Source organism: Ictalurus punctatus, chromosome 17 (assembly GCF_001660625.3).
Source record: "Ictalurus punctatus breed USDA103 chromosome 17, Coco_2.0, whole genome shotgun sequence".
In the NCBI taxonomy this organism is placed as follows: domain Eukaryota; kingdom Metazoa; phylum Chordata; class Actinopteri; order Siluriformes; family Ictaluridae; genus Ictalurus; species Ictalurus punctatus.
In genome coordinates, this window is record NC_030432.2 from 24,365,895 (window position 1) to 24,393,002 (window position 27,108).

General features: G+C 40.6%; 1 protein-coding gene across 3 annotated transcripts in view; it reads right to left on the reverse strand.

The window, feature by feature from the left end:
* The window catches only part of b3glcta (beta 3-glucosyltransferase a), a 137,524-nt gene that overhangs the window by 28,089 nt on the left and 82,327 nt on the right, over window positions 1-27,108 (reverse strand). For 2 of the 3 annotated variants that reach the window (XM_017491574.3, XM_017491575.3), the window contains exons 5-9: window positions 9,344-9,420; window positions 8,909-9,020; window positions 6,160-6,296; window positions 3,116-3,179; window positions 555-686 (exon numbers count right to left, since the gene is read on the reverse strand). In XM_017491574.3, the coding sequence (XP_017347063.1) occupies window positions 555-686; window positions 3,116-3,179; window positions 6,160-6,296; window positions 8,909-9,020; window positions 9,344-9,420 (522 nt within the window). The remainder of the gene's footprint in view (window positions 1-554; window positions 687-3,115; window positions 3,180-6,159; window positions 6,297-8,908; window positions 9,021-9,343; window positions 9,421-27,108) is intronic. The other variant, XM_047161224.2, reaches the window with a different exon arrangement.

The window sequence follows — 27,108 nt, forward strand, 5'->3', positions numbered from 1 at the left end:
ACGTGACTATAGACTGCGTGCTGTATGTTGTACGTGACTATAGACTGCGTGCTGTATGTTGTACGTGACTATAGACTGCGTGCTGTATGTTGTACGTGACTATAGACTGCGTGCTGTATGTTGTACGTGACTATAGACTGCGTGCTGTATGTTGTACGTGACTATAGACTGTGTCCTGTATGTTGTACGTGACTATAGACTGTATGCTGTATGTTGTACGTGACTATAGACTGCGTGCTGTATGTTGTACGTGACTATAGACTGCGTGCTGTATGTTGTACGTGACTATAGACTGCGTGCTGTATGTTATACGTGACTATAGACTGCGTGCTGTATGTTATACGTGACTATAGACTGCGTGCTGTATGTTGTACGTGACTATAGACTGCGTGCTGTATGTTGTACGTGACTATAGACTGTATGCTGTATGTTGTATGTGACTATAGACTGCGTGCTGTATGTTGTACGTGTACGGTATGTTGAATATTCCTGCACTGAGTTCAGTGATGAAGAGTGATTTCTGAGTGTGCTTGACAGATGTTGTGTTTACCTACACACAGTGGTGAGTGTGTGTTTACAGTAGTGGCACAGCCCTGGGCTTGAGGAGAACGCTCCGGCAACGTACACAGTTCAGGAACAGCCGTGAGCAGAGGCCCTTTACCTTCATCCCAGATGTACAGCGCCACCTAGAACATCAACACACACACTAGTAGTGAGTTACTACTACCATCTGTGTTGAAATATTAGACCCCTGTTCTTTTCAATATGCGCTGATTTCGAGCTTTTTTTTATACTAATAGTTTTCGTCTTTCACCAAAAATACAGTTCAGTCAACATTTCATCATTTCATGCCAACTCATCCCAGCTTAACATTAAAATAGACAACATGAAACATGCATGTATGGAATAAGAATTCTCTCATTGTCTGACTGTGAAGTTTGCAAAGTTTTGTTTCTCTGGTCAGATTGAATTTGTAATGCTTGAAATGCACATCCATCCATCTTCTATACCACTTATAATTCCTTCAGGGTCACGGGGGAACCTGGAGCCTATGCCAGGGAGCATTGGGCACAAGGCGGGGTACACCCTGGACAGGGTACCAATCCATCGCAGGGCACAATCACATACACACTCACACACCCATTCATACACTACGGACACTTTAGACACACCAATCAGCCTACCGTGCATGTGTTTGGACTGGGGAGGAAACCGGAGTACCCGGAGGAAACCCCCGCAGCACGGGGAGAACATGCAAACTCCACACACACAAGGCCACGGTGGGAATCCAACCCCCGACCCTGGAGGCGTGAGGAGAACGTGCTGACCACTAAGCCACCGTTCGCCCCATAATTAAAATATTAATCATAATTTTAAAAATCTAACTGAAGAACAGACAGTGCATTGAACAGTATGTTGTAACATTAAGAAATGCTACTTAAAATATTTTATTGGAATAAGCTTGTTGTAATCTAATCCTAATCGGAAAAGGCCAACATCTTTAACACTCTAATTAGGCACTTTAGTCTCAGCACTTATTTATGTTTTACAGTTAATCCCAGCACTGTCTGTGAGCTTTTTATCTACAGGCTTAACCGTACTCTTGCTTTTAATAAAGCACTCATTTAGAGTTTCATTAGGATCATTAGGATTTCATAGGAAACCCCCGCAGCACGGGGAGAACATGCAAACTCCGCACACACAGGGCCACGGTGGGAATCGAACCCCCGACCCTGGAGGTGCTAGGCTAGACTAACAGTCTGATAAAAGAAGCTGGGTTCAGAGCTCAGGGTAAGCCATGGTGCAGAGAGGGTTAAGGGCCTTGCTCAAGGGCCCAACATTGACAGCTTGGTGGTGCTAGGGCTTGAAGGACAAAAGTGGGTAACATCACTGCTTCACCACGTCAATGACCTGGGCTTGACCCTGAGCTGAAGAGTGCAGAGTACAATTACATTCAGGGGTTTAAAAATACAGGATCAAATCATGTTGAACGTACAAAAACAAACTGTGTTCGTGTAACTCACTTCATTCATCTGGAACCCATGTACACTATGAATTAAGTAAATTCAATGAGATTTATTTTTTTCCAGTCTGGGAGACGTCTGAGACCTTCGGAGAACAACCTCGACATTCCGATGCTATATGAGAGTAAGTGAGGGATTTCTCACCTTTCACAACAACTGATGAAACACCTCGGGTGAAGAAATGTTTTCAAGATTAAAACCCAAGTCCATTTCCTAGATATTCCCCTAACAGACATTCAGACTGACCTAGATGACTTAAAACCTCCACAGAGACCCTTCCTGAGGCCTTGCAATGCTTCGATTTCTCAATACTATTCTTGTCAAACCCTTAAATAACCTCAAATCCCAAATTCACTGAAGAGTCACATGTGCAAATCCTGAAGCTGAAGGCTAGAAATATATGAAGGCTACATTAATAGCCCCCATTATGTTTTATATTCCAAACATATTCTAACACCTTACTTTCACACTATGGGCTGAAACTAATGGGAACATCTTCAGACTTTTCCATTAGTTTTCAGACTTATCGTGTACTTTCATAGGCAAGGAAATGTGAGTTTTACAGTACATCCAGAGGCCAAAAAAAAAAAAAAAAAACAGAAAAAAAGCCAGCCCTGTGCACCAAAGGTAAGAGAGCTGACACCAAAGAGATATGAAAGAAATTGAAAAAGAAAGCAAAAAAGCAAGATAAAGGTGTTATGAAGGTGATTTAATTTAAAAGAGGGAGAGGACAGAAGGTGTGCAGTGATTGAGTGAGTCAAAAGAAACTTTTAGGGGACAAGGTGTTTAAAAAAAAAAGAAAGAAAAAAAAAGAGTGCATGAAGAGAGAGATGGAAAGAGAGACAGAGTGGAATTGCCGATCTGAAAAGGTCCTTGACACTGCGGCGTGACTATTTCAAATTCAAGAGCCGCCTGGATGAAAAGCCGTGTATAAAAAAAAAAGAAAAAAAAAAAAAGAGCATGATGAGAGATCAGAGTGCTTGCTAGTACAAAGAGGAAATCAGTAGTCGGCATAGCGGATGTAAATCTGAAAATAATATATAAAATTCATGAGCTTCATGACTGCTGATCAATACAACAATTCGACTCACCTCATGTTTGAGGTCTATGGTGAAGTCCGACTTCAGAGGCTGTTCTCGTACTTTGTTGGAGAGCCTGAAATGAAAAATCCATTCAAATAGCTTTATAAGCACCTAATTAAACACAAGTCGAGAATCAATTACATCACATAGTGTGACATCTATATTATAATTGGCAGATCATATACTTATCATTGATTCTCCGTTCTAATTTGTGAGCTTTGCATTTATTCTTGGGACACAGTGATAAAATGTGATTAGTTACTCCTCTGAGAACCTGCCAGCATTTAATATACGGTGGCACTACTGATCAGGAAACTCCAGGGCTTTCATTTCGCAAAGTGTTTGCAGAACGACGTCTGAATCCGTGCACAAGGACTGCCGGTACACATAAGGAAACTGCCAGACTGTACTTCCTAGAGGATGAGAAATCCGTCACGTTCTACACTGATGTGCTTGTGAGGGCCAGCCCTCATTTACATACAGAAACGCCCCCAAATTGCCATATATGGTAAACAGCCCTCTAGCCTGCTTGTGCCACTGGACGGTACGGACAACATGACACGTCAAAAGGTCTAAGATGATGAACTTGACTGAAAATGAAATAGATTAACTGCTATACGAAGTAGAGTATAAAAAAGGTATATGTACAGTAACACTTCCATGAGTGGTGCGTTTAAAAGAAAGAAATAAAAAAAAAAAATGCAAAATCTATTTAAAAAAAAAAATGTATAGCTACATGTGCGCAGACCATTGCTCCAATTACTGCTCCAAAAATGACAACTACATTCACATATTTTTTTTTTTCTGCTGAAGTATTTCAAAACGTAATCTATTGCAGCTTGTTGAGCAAAATGAATGTACATAAAATGTTCCATTGTTCAGCTCATAGTTGGTTGGGAATTTTTTTTTTCTCCAATTTCTCACTGAATCATAATCATGGCGAAAACCCCGTGGACAGAACAACTAAAATTGCACTGGGCAAACAAAATGATTTACGAGCCATTCATCACTCGCAGCAATCACTCTTCTCATGTCATTTCGCTTCACATTTTGTCTGTGTCACATGTCTGCCCCTTGTGAGCACCATAATCAGTAACGACTCCGACATGACTGAAAAGAATTGTGACGAGGGCTCCTGCTAATCAGTTTACTCACGATTACACTTTTCTGTCACGAGGGGATTCTGCATACGCGTGGGTAGGAATGTGTGTCAATACACACACATCCTCATGCACAGGGAAATCGCAAGATAAATCACATTCTGTGTTTTGATATGTGTGTATGCACAAGTACGGCTCAAAGCTATGTATATGGATGATTGATGAATGAGAGCCCAGAATATTAGTATCCAGCACAGCTTCAGCACCATGGACAGCATCTTGCCAGAAAACAGTGCTTGTGGGCTGCTGAGGTGAAGTGGAAGTTATATGGACATATATATATATATATATATATATATATATATATATATATATATATATATATATATATATATATATATATAAATGACAGCACAAAGCACCTACTGATACTATACCATACAATCCATCAAAGCTTCTCAGGCTGATGAGCAGCAACAATTGCTTATCTGAGATCACGGTTGATGTCCTTTCCTTTTGACATGATGTAGACACACCTGAGTGCTGCGTTCTGCTTTTATAGAAGTAGTCACACATCTTGATGATTAACTAATCTTGAGCATTTCATTAGTAACACCTGGTTGCTAATTAACTCTAAGATTGTGGAAGTAGGAAGTGAGCACTGATTTTTTTCCCCACCTGGTTTCTGAATGTTGGTTAGGGTTAGGTTTACATAATGAAATCTGCTGTGTTTTTTTTTTTTTTGTCATCTGAGGTTATTTGTTTATAGCAGTTGGCGAGGGCCACACAGTTGTTATTTAGTCACTTACAATACGAGATATTGCAAAACCTATCCTTCAAACCAAGCACAATACTTTGATACACAGAAAGCTAGGTGTTGCAAAATATACTCATACAACAAACTCCACGTTGCTTAATTAAAAAAAAAGTTATGAAGTAATGAGTACATAATTATGAAGTTAAAAATAAATATCAGATTTATTGCGACATTGAGCAGTAAACAATAAAACAACCAATTAGCAGGAAGATTCTTAATATATATATATAAAAACAACAACTATCGAATCCCATTTGTACACGTGTTTAAACTAAATAAATTCTGGTTGGTCTTTCCGGGCTTCTTGGAGAACCTGCTACAGTTCTTCTGTCTCTGCAGGTAAAATCCACAGATTTTTATTGGTCTATGAGTGAAATTCATTTTGTTTGTGGTGTATGCCAGTAAACTGTCTGCTGTAAACATCTTTTGCATATCATTTTCCGAGGGGTTCAATGTCATGTGGTTTAATCAGGAAATCAGAAGGTAGGTTTGTTCCAAGAATCTCAATTGCTTTTGTTTTTGCCGGTCCCTGACTGCCTCCTTGATTTTTCTCCATGGAAACTAGATCTGTTATTTTACATAATACTTTCTTTTTATGCCAGGCATTTATGCCTAGGGAACAAATACAAATTCAGCTTCATCACTGTTTTATTGTTGACGAGAAAGCAACGACTGAACTGTTCTTCCTTGACCATGTCTAGCCGAATCACAACTGGCTCCTTCCTGCTAATTCCGGTGCCTACAGCTCTGCCAACTGGAGACCGAGGTGCGCCAAGAAGTCTCCTATTAACCATATATTACTTCAGCGTGTTAAGCCAGCGTTAGTCTCATGATTAAAGTAAGATGATGTAAATTCCAATATTATGTCATTTACATGTCAAATGATGCCATGTTTGTTTATCCTACGATGTCTGGTAAAAACAACACACGTTATGGAATCTCTGGTGGTGTCTTGCTGCTTAGTAATTGGCTAGTCGTAGAAAAGCCTTGTTGAATGAGGTTAAGAAAATTGCAGCGCCGCAACAGCCTGAACAATTTCATGTCCCATCTCTCACTTCCGTTGTGTGTGACTTTGCCTCCTAGCGTCACGCCATTCACATTATTAGCTGAGCTGAAAGTGAGAGATCCCGTCTGACCTGTTGACGAGCGGCATGCTCAGCGCCCAGCCTGCACTGAAGTCTGGGTACTTGAAGGCAGACGGGTTCTCAGCGAAGGCGTAATGGTGGATGATGGTGGATTCTTCATCGTGAAGCGGCTTGCCAAGAAACCACTCCTGAAGGCACAGAAAAGAGGGAGGAGTGAGAGTAATTCTCATCAAACGTCAAAGAAAACATCCATGAGTTCATGCACTGCACTGCTGCGACATGATTGGTTGCCTGCATATTTGCATGAATGAGCAGGTGTTCCTAATAAAGTGGTACTGTTGGTGAGTTGGTGATTGAGTACCATATGTTCACTATCTGCTAACTAACTTAATGAGTAAAAGCATATACAGGAAGAAATGACCACGAATCTTATAGACAACGGTATAAAAATAAGTACAACTGTTGAAGTAATTTGAAATTAAAAGCAGTGCGTGTTAAAATGTTTTTACTGCAATTGACTTGTGGTTCCTCCAGAGAGATTAACAACAACAACAACAACAACAACAAAAACCTTTAGCGTACTAGAGCTATCCTCGTTTTCTAAGACTTTATTATTTTGAACGCTGGCCGGTTGCCAGAAATAAAATGACGGCGTCTGGAAGACCTTGAGTGTGTGAATGAGAAGCAGGAGAAATCTGTCCACCGCTGCAGAAGGAGGACATTTATGACTTTTATGACATTTCTCTCCTCAAAGTTGTCTAAGAAAGACTTTCCTCCTGAACTGTGAATTTTAATACACTGCCAGTTCTCACTTTTATAAAGAATGACATTATATCTATTTTTTTTTTTAAAGGCACCATCTAAGAATGGTGGCTTAGTGGTCAGCACGTTCGCCTCACACCTCCAGGGTCGGGGGTTCGATTCCCACCGTGGTCCTGTGTGTGTGGAGTTCGCATGTTCTCCCCGTGCTGCGGGGGTTTCCTCCGGGTACTCCGGTTTCCTCCCCCAGTCCAAACACATGCATGATAGGCTGATTGGCGTGTCTAAAGTGTCTGTAGTGTGTGAGCGTGTATGTGATTGTGCCCTGCGATGGATTGGTACCCTGTCCAGGGTGTACCCTGCCTTGTGCCCCATGCTCCCTGGGATAGACTCCAGGTTCCCCGTGACCCTGAAGGAAGGATAAGCGGTATAGAAGATGGATGGATGCTCCATATAAGAACATACTTTAAACGCATTTTGTTCTTTGTTTTTAGATTACTATTACTATTACTATTTAGTATAATTATCCAGTGTGAGTACAGGAAGGGCACAGGTTTGATTCTGGTTCCTCATAAGGCTTCGTCCTTATTCCATCTCAGACAGTTTCTCTGCCACTGTCACTACAGACTTGCACATCTGAGATCCAAATCAACACCTGGATTTCTATAAAGCTGCTTTAACACAACAATGCCTGTCAATCATGTCGTCTAGTCTAAAAATCCGGAGCTGAAGTGCACATGATCCCCAGCGATGTCACCTGGAAGATGTCTACTACTTTTTTAGAAGTTTGGGTTAGAAATAAATATTTAAAGAATTTCATCATAAAAACATCGCGGGCAATCGATGCCAACAGGTCTATGGAAAGATTTTCACAAGTATTTCAGAAAAGCACAGACCGACAAAACCCCAAAGTGTATTGTCAGAGCAAACCACAGACCTACGCCGTGTATCAAAGAAACAATCTCAGCCACGGTATTCTCTACAGTGCCTAAGGGAGACATCAAGGCATTTCCACTCTGAATGAATAAAAAAAGTTGCTATTGATGGAGGAGATTTTTTTTTTTGCCACTATGACTCCCTTCTTGCTCATTGTTCTGGGCCTGAATGCCTGTCCGTCTGCTTTGTGCCAGTGTTTACAAAACTGCTAAAGAGTCTTTTCGGCATTTTTAGCAGTTTATACCTAGAATGCTGCTGTCTGACGATCATGTCTTTCAAATTGTACCGCGAATCAAAGGTCAGCAGTGAAAACTCTGCAGTCTAACACACAGCATTAGCGTCTGCCTCCTTCTAAACGATCTCTCAGACAGTTTAACAAGCCTAACATTTCAAATATCGAACTGCCAACACGATCATAATGCTTCGTCTTATTATTCTACACATGATGTACGTTCCCTTTATATCGGTTGTCCGAACACGGGGTCTTATTCACCAACATATGTGTGCAAAGATACTGAAAGATATGTCCGACACAAGCTAAAACTTCCCACCGGGAAACTGTTAACTTACACCAGTCGGCCATAACATTAAAACCATGTGCTTAATAATGTATTAATGTAGGTCCGCCTTGTGCCACCAAAACAGCTCTGATGTGTCTAGGCGTAAACTCCACAAGACCTCTGAATGTGTGCTGTGGTGTCTGGCAGCAAGACGTTAGCAGCAGAAGTCTCCTCTTCAGGAGGAGGAATGCTGCTCAGTTGGGTTAAGGTCTGGTGATTGACTTCAAAAACCTTCCACTTTTTCCCCCCCACGATAAAGTCCTTTGTTGAGTTCTAGATCGTTGTCTTGCATTGTCTTGATGAAGTGATTAACTCGGATGCATTTCTCTGTAAACCGCCAGACAAGAGGTCCCTGTAAACTTCCGAATTCATTCCATCATGAGTTTAAGCTTTTGACCTCGAACCCAAATGCCTTCAATGTACAGCGAAAACAACTTTTGAACAATTGCTGTTCCAATACTTTTGAATCAGACCGTATATAATTATGTGACATGCAAGATTTCAAGACAAACCTTTTTTTTTTTTTTTTTAAACGGTGCACTTACTTTTCTGCGCTCAAACGTCTTGAGGACTCTGTGAAGTTTCTCCAGCTTCACGCTCGTTTCCTCTTCAACAAACATCACCCATGAGGAGTTTTTCCCAAAGTGAGAGGATAAGCTAAAGGAAGAAACGGATATGATACACTCATATGCTCTGTTCTGTTAATGATGTTCGCCGTGCCAAGCATTTCATCGCGTTCAGATAAAAGTGTCTCTATTATGAGTATCTACTGAGAATCGTTAACAACCGAACAATGTGGTATTGATGGAGAGAAATCTATACTACATTCCTTTGAGCTGTAAAAGCTTCATCACAGCAGATGGAGTCAGTTGGATCCATGCGGTGTGTTTTTTATGATTTACATCTGCTCATCCGTCTGTGTGTGTGTGTGTATGTGTGCGTAATGGCCATATGAGCACAGATGGGGCGAGTGCACTTACTAAGGCAGTAGGGGAAGAATGCTCCAGTCTCCCTCGTTCTCAGACAGTGTGTGAAGAAGCAGGATGGCTGGAAGGCTCTGAACAGAAAAGAAAGTTGGAAATCTATAACAAAAAAGCCGTTTTATAGGTTATGGGTAATATACGCGCGGATTCCACTCAGATGACTTATGAAAATGTGTTCATCAGGTGTTAAACAGATTTAGCTAGTTGCTTAGCGCTACTGCGCTACTTGAGCAGTAAGTCTTTTCAGTTCAGGTGATATTCTATTTAGGACTGAAATTGAGCAATTACTGCAGCGATTTTCTAATATATTTCTATTGGTTTAAATCCTTATAATCCGATTAGCTAAAAATCACCCGTTTTCTAGCTTTACGCACAAAGCAATAAACAATGTCAGCCCTTATCCCAATCCATTCACCTCATATTTAATCTAGATTGATAGCAGCTATACTGGGCATTTTAATATCGTACTGATGCAAATGATGACGGATGTTCTAGGACATGAGCTTTTTGTAGTAGGCATAATAGAAGGATTAAAGAGTAATGAGGGAAAAAAAAAGTCCTCTATGTGCATATCTTAAATGCCATTTATGAGTGAGTCAATAAAAAAAGAAAAAAAGAGCTTAAAACGGTGAGTCGCTAACAAGAGTTTTGTGCTGAGCAGAGACAGTTCTGCGTGCTTCAGTCACCCAGAGCCTTAACCGCTAAGCCACCACTGCCCCTTAAGTCTCTGGGTTAGTGATCAGAAGGTCGGGGGTTCGAGCCCCAGCACTGCCGAGCTGCCACTGTTGGGCCCTTGAGCAAGGCCCTTAACCCTCTCTGCTCCAGGGGGCGCTGTATCATAGCTTTCCCTGCACTCTGACCCCAGCTTCCTAACATGCTGGGGTATGCGAAGAAAAGAATTTCATCGTACATCTGTATATGTGATCACTAAAGACTCATCATCACTATAGGTTTAGATTAACGAGCTTTTTTCGTTAATCTAAACCGGGTAAGTTCATTTAGCTCAAAACGTTTGAGGAAACTGATTACCTCAAAATTTCTAAGTTGAGAAATCGATTTCTTGAAAGCCAAATACACTTCAATATAACACAATTTTATTTAAAATGACAAAGTTTGAGTTGTTTTTTTTTTTTTGTTATATTGAAGTGTATTTAATTTGTAATTAAGTTTCCTCAAACGTTTGGGAGTTAAATCCGGTTTTACAGTGTGGCCTTGATCCATAACATATTAAAGACAAAGCAGGTGTACATAGTGCTAATTTCTACAATCGTTATTTATTTTTTTTTTTAAATGGGACTTGGGTTGAAGTGAATATATTATTAAGAGACTGTTAGACTGTACTATGATATCATCTAAACCCTCCTATTATGTTACGGCTCAGTCGGACCCATTTCCACATTTGAGAAGTCTGAAGCACAGCTTAATCTCTCAGTTTCTCTTTGAAATTTTTTTGACTTTCATTTATGGTCGACTTGTATGCAAATATTTCGTCCGAGACGAGCCATGATAAAGGTTTACTGTTTGAAGCTGTTCTGCTTGTGCCAACACATAAACCAGAGCCCCTAAGCTTTTATCACAAGAACTCTTAAGTGCTTTCAGGTTCTTTTGTGTCCTTTACAGGATGCAGACCTGGTTAGACACCTCTATCGATCCGAGTCCACCTAGACGATCTTAATTGTGTTAAAGTGACTCAAATGGTCATTTTTATCACGGACAGTATTGACTCTTCCCTCTTTATATATTATGTGTACTGTATACCAGCGGTGCCATGTGGCCATAGATCATGGTGGGGCAGAATGACATTAATAATGATTATACGAAATGACGTCGAGAAGCTATCATACTTGACTTATATATCCTATAAGGTACGACCTAATGAATTTTTCAACTAACCCTGTAATAAACAGTTGCGAGTCAACAACAGGAAACAGTCTGTTATGCAGTCAGGCAGCTCCTTTTGAGTGGTTTTGAAAGTGCTATTGTACTTTTAAAGAGCTAATATTATTAACCAGTTTCAGCAAAAATCTCCAAATCCACACAAAAGACTTGAAACTACGGGGGGGGGGGGGGGGGGGGGGGGGATCCTGCACTGAACAATGAAGACGTTCCTCTTCCTAGGCGTTGCGTGGAACGCAAGGTCACCATGATGCACATGCATTTGTGCATAAACCCCCGTTCCCCTTCCAATCATTGCAATATATCTTAAAAAAAACCAAAACAACTGGTTCTCTACATCATAGACACACTGTTTTTATGATTTAATTCTGATGAATTGCTATACAGCAATCATTTTGATGATCCCCTCAACAACGGACCTCTCCTAGCACTATGTTGCATTTTCTCCTTTGGAGCACTCAGCTTGCACGACATCTAGAAAGAAAATCTTGTAAACTTCGGTTTCTTTCTATGCTAAACACATCAGTGAGATTTTAGAATGTTACACAGACATGCTAAAGGGTAACCGGAAGGGTTTAAAAACCTACTCGCTATCCTCTGTATATTCCACCCATGCCTTGAAAGGGAGGACGATGTGCAGACGGTCAGAAAGTCACGGATCTCGGTGTGATTTCGCCGCGTGCAGGCTGCTAAAACTGCAACTGAGCAGTGAACGCTGATGGAAAAGATGATGATGATAATGACTGGGGTCAGTGAGACCTGCTACCGCCTGGTGTCACATGGGACTGGGCAGAATGAACCTCTTCAGTGACGCTCCGTCCACCATTATGCGTCGTTAATTAGCACATCGCAGTTAACCGCGCCCTGCACACACATGCTCTTACCTAACGATGCTAATCTGTCCGGTGGACATCAGTGGAAAATTTAAAAGGCTCTTAAAAGTCCTGAGAGGGGACGAGATGCAAACACTCTGATTTAAAGTTTTTGCTTGTATTTGAAGGCTCATACATATTCCAGAAATTTTTTTTTTTTTAAACTGGAAGTGGTAAGAAGCTCATTGGGAGTCATTTACGCTGACATGTTCACGACCTTCCAGCTCCTTCAGCAGTCTGAAAACCAGGGTTTTTATAAAAAAAAAAAAAAAAAATTAAAAAAAAAAAAAAAAAAAAAAAAGCGCCAACCACTTGCTTTTTCTTTTAAATCATCTGCCAGAAAGTGTGTAAATCAATTTAAATGCTATTCATCATTGGCAAAGATAAAGCAAGTATTTTTTGTGCTGCAATCCCTGAACCCTGAGTTCTGCCAGGAAATAACAGCAAAGAAGATCATGGTTAAAAAAAAAATGATAAAAATTGGTCAAAACCCTCAAAACCATATCAATACAGGAGATTATGGCTCTTTATAGGACTCCAGACTATAACACACACACACACACACACACACACACACACACACACACACACACACACACACACACACACAAACTGTGTCAACATCAATTAAAGTGCAGATTTCCTTATTACATCATGATGAAGTCATAATAAATTCATTGCTTGACTGAAGTTTCACATTTCAGGCTGTAGCTTGAATAAACATCGTAGAATACACATGAACTTCATCTCACAGCATGCTCTAAAGTGTGTTTGGGTCACTGCCAGTTCGAATAAATTATCCCAGACATATAAAACACAGCGGACACCTAAACATGCCAAAGCGCACGTGCAAATTCATTAGTGCTAAGCTGGATTAATACCGGGCCCTGATGGGAACGGCTGTTTACACTATTAAATAGGGCTTCCGATTTGAAAACCGGCTTGATCTCTCGGTCACATACACAGAAGAAAAAAAACCCAAAGAAAAACACCGTTAACGAAATTTGTACGGACTTCTAACAGATAACATGTTTACGTTTGCCCTCTGCGCAGTGTGTCTATTTGCTTGGTTGGTTCTAATGAATAAACAAAACGGGTCCATTTCGCTCGCACAGCATGCCTGATACAACGCTATGCATGTAAAACACACACACACACACACAAACAGACAAAAGTTCTGGAACGGAGACGAATCTCTACCAACGTGAAGGAAAGCCCAAAGTGTGGAGAAGGAAAGGATCTGCTCATGATCCAGAACATACACGATCATCTGAGAGACGTGGTGGAGGTAGCGCCATGGCCTCGGCTGCTCCCGGAACAGGCTCACTGATCTTTATTGACGATGGAAGTCGTGATGGTAGCAGCAGAATGAATTCCGCAGTTTATAGGAAAATTCTGTCTCCCAATCTACAGAGAAATCCATCCACATCGATCAGGCGGAACTTCATCATGCAGCAAGACAACGATCCAACGAACACACCGACAATTCAACACAGGACTTCATCAGGGCGAAATATTGGAAGGTTTTAGACTGGACAAGCCCATCGCCAGACCTTAAGCTAATCGAGCATGCGTTTCACCTCTCGAAGAGGAGACGGAAGGGAGAATCCCCCCGAAACAAACAACACCTGAAAAAAGCTGAAGAAGAAGAAGGACCCTTTATTTGTTCACATATACATTACAGCACCGTGACATTATTGTAATCATTTATTTATTTATTTATTTATTTGCACTATAATCCTGGGAAAGCATCACAAATGAAGGGAGATGTTTCTATACTTTTGCTCGCCTAAAAATCGGGTGGTCTGATATAAAAAGTTCTATTTTTATTTTTTTTTTTAACGTTATTTAAGACATCTAGATGTAAAAACCCGGAAATAAAAGCTGAAATCCTAAAACAAGCAGCAGTAGTTATTAACTCGTACCGCTCGTCCTCTTGAAAAATGTCCTTTTTTCATACTTACTATTGATCTCGTATTTGTCTCGCCTTGTTTTTTTGCTCCCTCTGACTTTCCTATTAAAATACGCTACAGCACTGATTTATGGGAATGTGTTTGATCATGCTTCCACAGCAGGCATGGCACTCTATAGGCCTCAGGCTCGTAATAAACACCACACAGCAGCTGAGTGAATCAAAATCAAAACACAATTTTCCTTGCTACGTCATTACCCAGCCGTGATAAGGTCAGCCCTGAGCATGGTCGAAAGTGGATCACCACAAGCTTTTTCCCTGCGTTTTCTATCCCCCGTTTTTTTTTTTTTTTTTTTCAAGCTTAAATACTTGTTATTGAGATAAATTGATGCTATTGAGACACCCAACTAGGACACCTGTACTAAAGAAACGTGGAAATATTCGACGTAGGAACTACATACGGGGGATTTGTGTCATCTGAATGGAGATACCAGAATAATCCTTCACCATGTGCATAACACAACTCATAAAGATTGACATAACTTGAACTTAAGTCGCAGACGCTGAATACAGCGCTATATATGAATGCCACTTAACACACTTTAAAAAAAAAAGACATCTTAGCGAGGGAAAATGCCTTGAATATAGTTACATTTATCTAGTATTTCATATTATAAGATTACCGCAGAGTTGTGCTTTGTGAATCCTTTATTTATTTATTTATTTATTTATTTATTTATTTATTTATTTATTTATATTCAAGACCTAGAAAGCTCAGAAAAAGCTTCTGAGTATGAAGAGCCCCATGGACACCTTTAATATTCAGCTCAGGTTACGTCATTAAACAATGCAATTTATGGTGTCATTTTGAGAGGGTTGTAAAACATTATTTCATATTCAACCAAAAGCAGGCCAAAATAACAGAAAATCCCAATCTAGCACAAGACAATACTGCTATGTGTGAGACTTGGTTGGCAGTAATGATGCTTCAGGGCAGTCTTTATGTCTGCTGCTTTCTCCCCCTACTGGTGGAAACATCAAGTACATCACATCCAAATCCATCACGCACTATTCCCATTCCAGTACAGTCTGATCGGGAATAGTACAGACTTCGGTCAAATCGAAACAGTAAAAGTGCTTCAAGCTATCTGGATAAGATGTTGTTGTACTGTGTATAATATATAGAGCCATAAAAGTGTTGATTCTGTATAGTAATGTTCAAAATCAAAACAATTCACTATAATGTGCATGCTTAAAGTACTGTGCATTTAGAGCCGCTCGCATTTTCCATCATTTTATTGTATTACAGTTCTACAGTTTTGAGGGTTTTTTTTTTTCTTCTTCTCACTGACCTGCAAAACATACCCCACAAAGAAAGAAAAAAAGAGAGAAGTGTTTTCACCGTTTAAAACTTAAATATCACAAATAAGTACACTGCCTGTCAAAGTTTTATTTTCCTGAATATCCTACATTTTTCATTTTTGTTTAAACGACAAAATAAAGAAAAATACTCTAAAACATAATTAAAATCCATCCATCTTCTATACCGCGTATCCTTTTCAGGGTCACGGGGAACCTGGAGTCTATCCCAGGGAGCATGGGGCACGAGGCGGGGTACACCCTGGACAGGGTGCCAATCCATCGCAGGGCACAATCACACACACATTCATACACTACGGACACTTTAGACACGCGGATCAGACTACCATGCATGTGTTTGGACTGGGGGAGGAAACCGGAGTACCCGGAGGAAACCCCCGCAGCACGGGGAGAACATGCAAACTCCACACACACAGGGCCACGGCGGGAATCGAAACCCCCGACCCTGGAGGTGTGAGGAGAACGTGCTAAACACTAAGCCACCGTTCGCCCCATAATTAAAATATTAATCATAATTTAAAAAATCTAACTGAAGAACAGACAGTGCATTGAACAGTATGTTGTAACATTACGAAATGCTACTTAAATTATTTTATTGGAATAAGCTTGTTGTAATCTAATCCTAATCGGAAAAGGCCAACATCTTTAACACTCTAATTAGGCGCTTTAGTCTCAGCACTTATTTATGTTTTACAGTTAATCCCAGCACTGTCTGTGAGCTTTTTATCTACAGGCTTAACCGTACTCTTGCTTTTAATAAAGCACTCATTTAGAGTTTATTAGGATCTAAGAGCAAGCAGTTAATGAGTTCCACAAGGATTTCGCATTCCTTATTTCACTGCTAATCTGTATCATTACAGGGTGAGAGGCATGTCTATATAAAAAGGCCCACATATCACAGAGCATGACAGAGCCACAGGTTTAAGGGATTGTCCATCAATCACTGAGGCAAGTTAAAAATAAAACTGGCAGTCGTAAAGGTCCAGAGACTCTTCCTAGAGCTGTCGCCCAGCCGAACTGATCAAACTAGAAGAAGGGCTACAGTCACAGAGGTGGCCAAGAACTCCGGTGTTTCCACGTGGAAAAAGGAGAACGTCTCTGCAGAAATCCACAAATTAGATTATTATGATGAAATAGCTTCGCAGTAAAAGAGACCAAATGGACCATCAGACGGTGGGAAACTAAATTCCACGGTCTGACGACATCAAGACTGAACTCTTAATGTTAAGAGAGGAAACCATGCACTGCAATTCACCTGGCCAGGAGCATCGCAGAGCTTTTACAGAGTAAAACAGTCTGAGGATTTGTGTAAATTTGCCACAAAAGATACCCACGATGCTTGAGTGCATGCCAGAGTGAAATCCATCAGAAGTGTTAAATCCACGAACAAAAAGGACAAAGAGATTCATCGTGGAAGTTCTAGGTTAGGGAAGTGAAAATTAAGATGGCGTGTTTTTTTCTTTCTTTCTTTCTTTCTTTCTTAAGATGTGTTTTAAAAATAGACCGTGTGTCATAGGCAGACCGAAAGGGAGAACAGGTTTGCTCAGCCAGACCATGAAGATTAGATGGAGAGAGAGTGAGCATGGCGGAAAGAAGAGGATTTATCACTAGACTCAGGATGGTAAGAATGAAGGTCAGAAGGACAGGAGAGAGAGGGAGATTATTCAGGGGTTTATAAATGTAAACGACGAATGTGTTAGTTTATAGGGAGCGTTTTGTGATCGCGTCAGGAGTGTAAAGTAAACGCTGATGGGGAAAAAAAAAAATGCTATTCACGGTCTTTATCATATCTGCATGAAACTTTTCAAATCATGAATATGTGTACAATATTATTTTGGCTATTTATTGGCGCCAGACAGTTTAGTTTAGTTTACTTTTAAACTTTCCACCCACAGAAACCATGTTATTAACGTCATTACAATCTGGTCGGCGTTATTTATAGACATAATAACTGCAACAAAATGAAAAAAAATGCCGGCTTTGCGTCGTGGATCTCACTTGGACTTGGAGAAGCATGAGGTTACAGTATGTTTAGTATAATTAAGTGTGTCTGCACGATGAACCTTCGCATGTTCTCCCCGTGCTTTGGGGGTTTCCTCCCGGTACTCCGGTTTCCTCCGCCAGTGTGTGAATATGTGTGCAGGTGTGCCCTGCAATGTGTCGGCACCCCGTCCAGGGCGTCCCCCACCTCGTGCTCCAAGTTCCCTGGGAAAGGCTCCAGGCTCCCTGCGACTCTGTGCAGGATAAGCGGTATGGAAACTGGATGGATGGAAGTTAAGTGTTCTATGTCTTGTTGTTTTTATAGTTAAAATTCGAATTGATATTTATGTTTAACGATAGATAAATGATAAATAAATGTGCACTGCACATATCTGCACTTTGTATCACATACAGCTCATATATATATATATATATATATATATATATATATATATATATATATGAATATGAATATTTATATATATATATATATATATATATATATATATATATATATATATTTTTGCCATCCACTGTATCTTCGGTATCTTTTTCTATTTCTAAGCAAGTAAATTCTGCTTTATTGTCACCAGACCTTAAAGCCGCACGTCGTACTGTGCGCGGTGGTGTGTCGGAATAATAAAATCCGATCTGATTTCGATCTCATTTTTAAACCCTCAAAACTGTCACCCGTCATTTCAAATGATATCTTACCCCAAGCGAGGTAAACACAGTGGGAATCCGCTGGCAGAATGTACAGCTTGTAGATACAGAAAATATATATTTTGATATTTTATGAAACATTTATACAGTTAAAATAGACCAGATTAAATTCATACGCATTCGTAACAGATGCAAGGCATTGCTTCATTCCCCAGGATAATGCTGACATCTTGTGGCAGCGTGCAAGCAGTGAACATGAAAGCCAAACGAGCACCTGCAGTACCAGAATCGATGGACCGCAGACAACCAGATCGACAGCAGCAAAAAAAAAAAACAAAAAAAACAATGGAACCAAACAAATCAACTCTCTTTCATGCAAAAACAATAACAGTGCCTCAATCAATCACAGAGATGTTCGATTATAGTCGTCCTAACACTTCTGCACGCTCATGCGAGCCCAGCTGTGCTCCTGTCTGTCCAGTGCTCTGTGTAGTTTAGTCATTTTCTGCTCTAACACGTCGATTTGGCCCATCAGCTCATGACCAGGCTAAGCAGGAGTACAGGAGCACAGATGGAGATCCCTGACAGAGATAAACAAGTGTAGGTTATAAAACAGCTTCATCAGAACTATGTCTGTTAAATCCTCACCAGCCAGTTTAACTGGAACATCTGTACCTCTGCTCAAAAGACCAGGTGATGTTTTTATAGTCTTGGACTGTCCAGATATGCAGAAGCCTGCAGATTCCTGCTTGTGGCTGACACGAGTGGAACCGGATGTGGTCTTCTGCTGTTGTAGTTCATCCTCCTTAGGTTTTGATGTATTTTACATTCTGAAATGCTTTACTGTTCACCTTGGTTGTAAAGAGTGGGTATTTGAGTCACTATACACTTCCTGTCAGCTAGAACCAGTCTGGCCATTCTCTACTGACCTCTCTCATGCACAAGGAGTTTCCACCTGCAGAACTGCTGCTCACGGGACTTACAAATAATCTGATATCCAACCAACTCGTCTGTTCTCGACAACTCCAACATGAAATAATATTTTCCCCATTACCCGAAGCTCTTGACTTGTACCTGCTTGATTTCATGCACTACACTTCTGCCACATGATTAGCCGAGCAGATGATTGAATAAGCAGGGATGCAGGTGTTCCTATTAAACTGGCTGGTGAGTCCATCCATCCATCCATCCATCTTCTATACCGCGTATCCTTTTCAGGGTCACGGGGATGCTGGAGTCTATCCCAGGGAGCATGGGGCACAAGGCGGGGTACACGCTGGACAGGGTGCCAATCCATCGCAGGGCACAATCACATACACACTCACACACCCATTCATACACTACGGACACTTTGGACACGCCAATCAGCCTACCATGCATGTGTTTGGACTGGGGGAGGAAACCGGAGTACCCGGAGGAAACCCCCGCAGCACGGGGAGAACATGCAAACTCCACACACACACACAGGACCACGGTGGGAACCGAACCCCCGACCCTGGAGGTTGGGACCACTAATCGTGCTGACCACTAAGCCCCCGTGCGCCCCTGGCTGGTGAGTATATATAGTTATATAGTTGTATATTACTGTATAATAATAATATAAGCTTGTTTTTTTTTTTTTATTTATGTTTTTTTTTCTTTGTTTAGAACAAAAACAACCCTATCAGTTTCTAGATTAACTGTATTCATGAACTTTTTATTAAATTATTAGGAATGTGAATAAAAAAAAAAGGGCTCATTGATTTATGATGAAAAACATTTTCTAATATTTATTTAGACTGGGCTTCATACATTTACAGGAATAATAAGTTTATACTATGCCGTGTGAAAGAAAGGCTGATTCTCTGAGATAACGATGTGGAATAATAAAGCTATTCTGCTCCTCTGTTGCCTGAATAACGATGATAAAGAATCACGATTTCAACATTGCACAACATAATTACGCTGATCATTCCAGCTATTATCACGCAGCTCTATCAGACAGAGTGAAGTGTTTCGTTTCCGAATAAACAGTTAATTACTCAAAATGTTGGCCACTCAGGTGTAACGATTCATTTACAAACCATCACAGATTGGAAAAAAAAACCCCACAAATGGCTGTGTGTATACTTACTTACAATTCATCACACAGAGAAGCTTACTGTATGATGTTATAATACATGAGTCGAATAAGCACGAGTTCCTAACCTCATTAAACATTTTTGGTAGGATAACATGTGGCTAATTTGTGGTATTAGCCAGAGGACGGGGTCTAATTGCGTATATGGAGAGGCAGGACTTTCATCCATGCAAAATATTTTGGGGTCTGAAAAAGCTCACTCTTACAGCATGCTATGATAAGAAGATCTTTTCGGTGTTATTAAACCCCAGAGCAACATGCTTCAAATATTTGAGAAAAAAAAAAAAAATATATATATATATATAAATAAAATACAAAATGCACAACTAATGATCTGTCGTTTAATCAGCATTCACCAGAACGACATCCAAGAGATATAAACTGTCTATCAAAAAGAACCTCTAGAATTGATGTTTTATTACAGTTTAATCGTCATTACTGCCACATACCAAACAAGCTGATATTGATTAGCGATTAAATAAGGAGAATTCAATCTTTATGGACGCGATTAGCTACTCGCGCTCAGACAGATCCTAATAAAACTCTAAATGAATGCTATATTAAAGGCAGGCACACTTGGATCAATAATTAAAGATGAATAATAAAAGACGTATCCATAATGCAAAATGAACGGCAAAGCATCCGAGCGTATTTTTCTGATTAGATTGCTCCAATTAAATCATTTCTAACGTTTAATGAAAGAATAATAAACATTTTTTTCAGTTCTATCTATTTCTTGGCTAGATTTGTCAGAAGTTGAATTATTTAAAAAGGAAACCTTTTTTTTTTTTTTTTTTTTTTTTAAATGCTAAAATATACAGTGGTTTAAAAAAAAAAAAAAAAAAATATATATATATATATATATATATATATATATATATATATTCAACCCGTCTGGAATTTATCAGATCTGTCTGAATAACAAATGATATCTATGCATATTCGTCCCGTAAGTATTTATATCGCAAACTCATGTTTTCTTACAGTGCAATTTCAAAGTCAAAATAAATTCTCAAACCAGCAAGTATTTCAAAGAAGAAACAAAACCGAAACATGCTGTTTGCATGAGTATTTAACCCACCAGGTTCCAGAAACTCCAGATGAAATACATTGTCTTAACAAGGAAACTACTGACTTATAATTGACCTTCACTTGTGAAATCAGTCTCATTTCATGGACCGAAATCAGTTTAGTTACAGTAGACTGTCAGTCAATTTCATAACAAAGGAGGCAAAGGGTGTAAAATGATATCTAAAAGCGTGGGCATCCCGATAAGCACTGCTGGTTCAATAGTGAGGAAGTGGAAGCTGCATCACACCATCCAAGCACTACCTAGACAAGGTCGCCTCTCAAAACTCAGCAGGTTGGTGAGGGAATCCATGGTGAGGCCAACAGTCACTCTGAAGGAGCTAGAGAGTACAGTGGCTGAGAGTATCTCGAAGATGCACAGGACAACCCTTTCAAGAGCTCTGCATAATTGAGGACTGTATAGGAAGTGTGTCTATAAAGAAACCTTTGCTCAATACGAGCCATACGAAAGCATGAGAGTGACGCGGTAAAGATGTGGTTTTCGGCGTGATGAGACCGAGATCGAGAGATTTGTTGTCTGAAGATATTTTTAAAAAATCCCTACTGAGAAATACGGTGTACGGCATCGTACTCCGGGACACTGTTCATCCGCAGAACATGAACTTCTTATCCAAACTGAATGAAGAATGGACGGAGAAAAATACGGAAGGGAGTGTATTACAAGAGAACCTTATGAAAAGACTAATGCTTGGGAGAAACATCACTTTCAGCAGGACAGTGATCCCGAAGGCAAGGCCAGAGCAATGCATGAGACGTTAAAAACAAAAAAGGTGAACATTCCACCGTAGCCAAGTCAAAGTCCAGATCTGAAACCCCATTAAGAATCTGTGGCGCTGTTTGAAAACTGCTTCCAACAAACAACATCCAACCAAACTGGAGAATCTGGAGCAAATCTACCGGGAAGAATCACCTCCAAACAAAGCTGGTAGGAACTTAACCCGACAAGCTGTTATTGTAGCAAACGGTGGGTTGAGTACTTATGCAAGCAGCACTTTTCAGCTATTATTTTTTAAAAGATCTGCTGATGCATAAATCATTATGACTTTTTAAATTTACTTTAAGAGCATATTGGTTTGCAAAAGCCTTACTGGCTAGAACACTGTCTGAAAGAGTTATTTCCAAACCAGACCATTCTGATGACTTGTAAAGGGGTTTGAATACTTTTGCAAGCCATTGTAATGTCTACAGAAATGCTTTGTCTGGAAGTGTAGATCTTTAATTATATTGTATGGCCGAGACGTAATTAAGCAGATGCTACAAAAGTCATATGTTCTTCCAGAACAACACTGTTCTGGAAACGGCCGCGTCAGATCTCGTACATCTTCTCAGCGATGTAAACAACTCCCGAACAGCACCAGCACTCGAGAATCATGTAGGAATGACAGAGCGATGCTACATGAGTCATGGTGCTGGTGTATTTTGTACATATTTCTAGCGACACAGTGGTCACAGATAATAAAGTAAAGTTAGACGGCAGCTTGTTTGCAATCCACTGCGATTTCCCCAAGATACACTACACTGTTCAGCAGAGCACAGCATTATAACATGCAGGAACAGCACTCATCATGTGTGATACATTAGAAAGAAATAAAAGATTATTTATTTCCCTGCTATCACACTGTGGAGCCGGCTCAGATTCGGCGATTCTGGGAATTCTTGGTCTGTTTTGGTCATGCAAACAAAACAAATCACACTAGCTGCGTTTACATGGACAACAATAATCCACTCTTAATCCGATTAAGACCATACTCTGATTAAGAAACTACCATGTAAGCAGCAATTTTTACTTACCTTAATCTGATTAAGGTCATACTCGAATTAAGCTCTAATGGAATTAAGACAGGTGGAGTACTGCTGTTTTAGTTGCATTATGGACGTGTAGTAGTGACATGTAAACACCTTAATCACATTATGAACGTCGTGTGAGAGTTTTCACCGCATTTTGCGACAGGACACGATCACACACGGCAGTTTTACGTTTTACGCCGCACGAGAGAGTTCGGCCGCGTCCCAAATCGCATACTTTCCTACTATAGGCCTGTAGTGGGGGAAAATACACGTATCTCGGCTACTATATAGGCGGTAAGTACGCGGTTTGGGACGCAGCCCACGGTTTCAAGCAGTTGTCTATTAGCACGTACAGCATGACCAATAATTAACTGCACTTAAAGCGTTCGTAAAAAAAAAAGAAAAAATGAATAAAAACACCCAAAACAGTATACGGTTCCATAACGAAGACCAATTGTATGTCGATACGTGAGATTCTGGAGGGACGTCGGACGGCGTGGCGCGGTGACGTAATGACGCGGGCTGTTAATCTAATTATGTTCTAAAACATGTAAAACGGGAACATGACTAAAAGTATTCTAAAAGCGACTCATGTAAACACCTTAAGTTTACCTTAACACCTTGCTACTTCTAAGCAGTCCTTTAGCTTCGGTGTTAGCATAAGCTCTATTGATTACACCATATTAAGCAGGGTTTAGAATATAACACAGCCATCACTGACAATCAGGCAACAGAGAAGATATTTCTCTTAAGCTGACATCACTGATCTTCTTATATCATGTCAAGAACGTCTACCCTGCACACTTCGCAGCTAAACTCTTGGTGTGCTTATTAGTCATCAGACAACGCCTCCAACCAGGCCAGAGAGCCGAACAGGGGGAAATTACAGCGCCAGAAGGCGGGTGACAGATCAGAATAAACCACCCTTATATAACTCGATCACATTTATAAAAAAAAAAGAAAAGAAAAGAAAAAAAGAACACAGTACACTCTGTTTTTAGGAATGGAGAAACATAGAAAGCTAAACAGAAAATAAAATCTGATGAAGGTAGAAGGTGGTTGATCTGTTTCAGATCGGGTCGGAGTTCTCTAAAGTGGAACCGGGCTCCTGGTGTTTTCTAGAATGAGGCTTTCTTAGCGTTTTAGTGCAACCCGTCATGCAGAGCTTAGTCAGGACGCTGCTGGACGTGATGTGGCACTATACAGTGGAAGCGTTGATGGTATAAGAATAGATAGGTCATGTTCCATTAAACATCCGCGCACCATCTCAAACAGGAGGCCTCGGTACAGAATACAACACTGTGAAGGATGTGAATTTTTCATCGTGACTCGAAGAAATGTGACTTACAGCTTTAAACGCCCACATTTTTAGCACCACTTTCTTAAAAAAGTACAGAACAATTTAGCATTTAGCTAAATTTAGCTACAGTGAACCTTTATACTCAATGCCGTTTATTAATGATTATTTATTTATACAACACTAATTTGATTGGTTGAGCAGCATTCCAAAGAGTGCTTATATATGTCCTCTAACCACACCGGGACGTTTCACTATGTGTATCGCTCCGATCGTCATGTCAAATTCCACTTCCTATTTTGAAACCATTACTACAGTTATGTTACTGACATCATCAGTGGACATGGCAAACTTACTTCCATCCATGCATCCATCTTCTACCTTTTCAGGGTCACGGGGAACCTGGAGTCTATCCCAGGGAGCATGGGGCACAAGGCGGGGTACACCCTGGACAGGGTGCCAATCCATCTCAGGGCACAATCACATACACACTCACACACCCACTCATACACTACGGACACTTTAGACACGCCAATCAGCCTACCATGCATGTGTTTGGACTGGGGGAGGAAACCGGAGTACCCGGAGGAAACCCCCGCAGCACGGGGAGAACACGCAAACTCCACACACACAGGACCACGGTGTGAATCCCTAAGCCACCGTGCGCCCCGCAAACAATACTTTTCAGTTATAAAACGTTTGACTTCAAATACGGACACTTGTCAGATAAAGACGAAAAGGAAAAACCATTTCACCAGAAGCAGTTTTGAACTGGAAATGTGAGCGAGCGTGAGCCTGGCTTCTTCTGGAACCATTTCTGCTAGCAGAGTAAAAATAAACAAAACATTTAGCCGTTTGTGTTCGAAATGTCAGTTACTTGATATTAACTTCTTGCTTATAGAGCTGTTGAAATAAAAGCGGTACTGCGCTCGCAATCACGCTGAAGATCAGCGCGGGCTTTTATGTGGCTGTGGCTGTGCGGGATGATGTGCCGATGTTCAGTGTAACTGCATTCTTGCTTGTACAATATGGCTTAAACAGCGCATTGAGGTGAGAGAAGCATTAACACGATCATGAAATTACAGTCTTTATAAAGAACAATTTATAAAGAAGCGCGGAATAACTTTTTTTTTTCTCAATCACAGTAGAGAAAAACCTGCAATGACTGGCTGCCACAGACTCGTTCCCTTACAATGAAGAACATACACTTGAATTAGGTGAGCTTAATACTGATTAACTACCCCCATGGTTACTACCCCCATGGTAACTACCCCCATGGTAACTACCCCCATGGTAACTACCCCCATCGTAACTACCCCCATGGTTACTACCCCCATCGTAACTACCCCCATGGTTACTACCCCCATGGTAACTACCCCCATGGTAACTACCCCCATGGTTACTACCCCCATCGTAACTACCCCCATGGTTACTACCCCCATGGTAACTACCTCCATGGTTACTACCCCCATGGTAACTACCCCCATGGTAACTACCCCCATCGTAACTACCCCCATGGTTACTACCCCCATGGTAACTACCCCCATGGCAACTACCCCCATCGTAACTACCCCCATGGTTACTACCCCCATCGTAACTACCCCCATGGTTACTACCCCCATGGTAACTACCCCCATGGTAACTACCCCCATGGTTACTACCCCCATCGTAACTACCCCCATGGTTACTACCCCCATGGTAACTACCTCCATGGTTACTACCCCCATGGTAACTACCCCCATGGTAACTACCCCCATCGTAACTTCCCCCATGGTTACTACCCCCATGGTAACTACCCCCATGGTAACTACCCCCATCGTAACTACCCCCATGGTTACTACCCCCATGGTAACTACCCCCATGGTTACTACCCCCATGGTAACTACCCCCATGGCAACACTTCAAATTCATCATTACCCCAGAACTGTTAGGGCTCGATGGAATTGTTAGGTATTCCTATTCGATGTTTGACTGTCTATGGATTTTTGAATCTGACAGATTTGATTCCTGAGGAATCAGAGATCTGAGGAATCAGTTATAATCCGATTCCTCACCTTCAGCTACATCACTACATGAACTGCAAGCTTCATATCTGACCGCTCCCTCAAACCCATATGAGAGTGAAGACTGAAGATTTTTTTTTGTGTGTGTTCCATGATGAACATCTGTATTGTCAACCAAAAACAAACAAACAAACAAACAAACAAACAAACAAACAAACAAACAATCCTAATCCTATCTGCATTTTTGTCCATTTAGAACACATACTGTTCATTCTGAATAATTTATTCGCATTTGCTTACATTCCCTCCACACACACACACACACACACTTTTCATCTGCTATCAGAATGAAATGGACCACCACTGGTCCACCGCTGTGGGGACATTATCCTGGGGTGTTGAACCGTTCTCAGCACAGCAGTAACATTAACACAGTGATGTGTGTGGCGTGGGTGAGTTTATCGGTATTCGGAGATTCTGCATTCAGCTTTGTTTGCTCCTTTTATACACAAGCTGTATACATACGTCTATGTAAAAAATAATGTTTATAGAAAACAAAGAAAACCTATACAGTAGATATACACAAATAAAAACAACAAGAAGATAATTAGAATATTAAAAATTAAATGAAATATTAATATAAAAAATTCTTATGGACTATACAAATTGCACAACTTCTACATTTTTAAAATTTCATTCGTTCACCTTTTGGGAACACTTTATCCATGACAGGGTCATGCGGGATCAGGAGCCTATCCCGGGA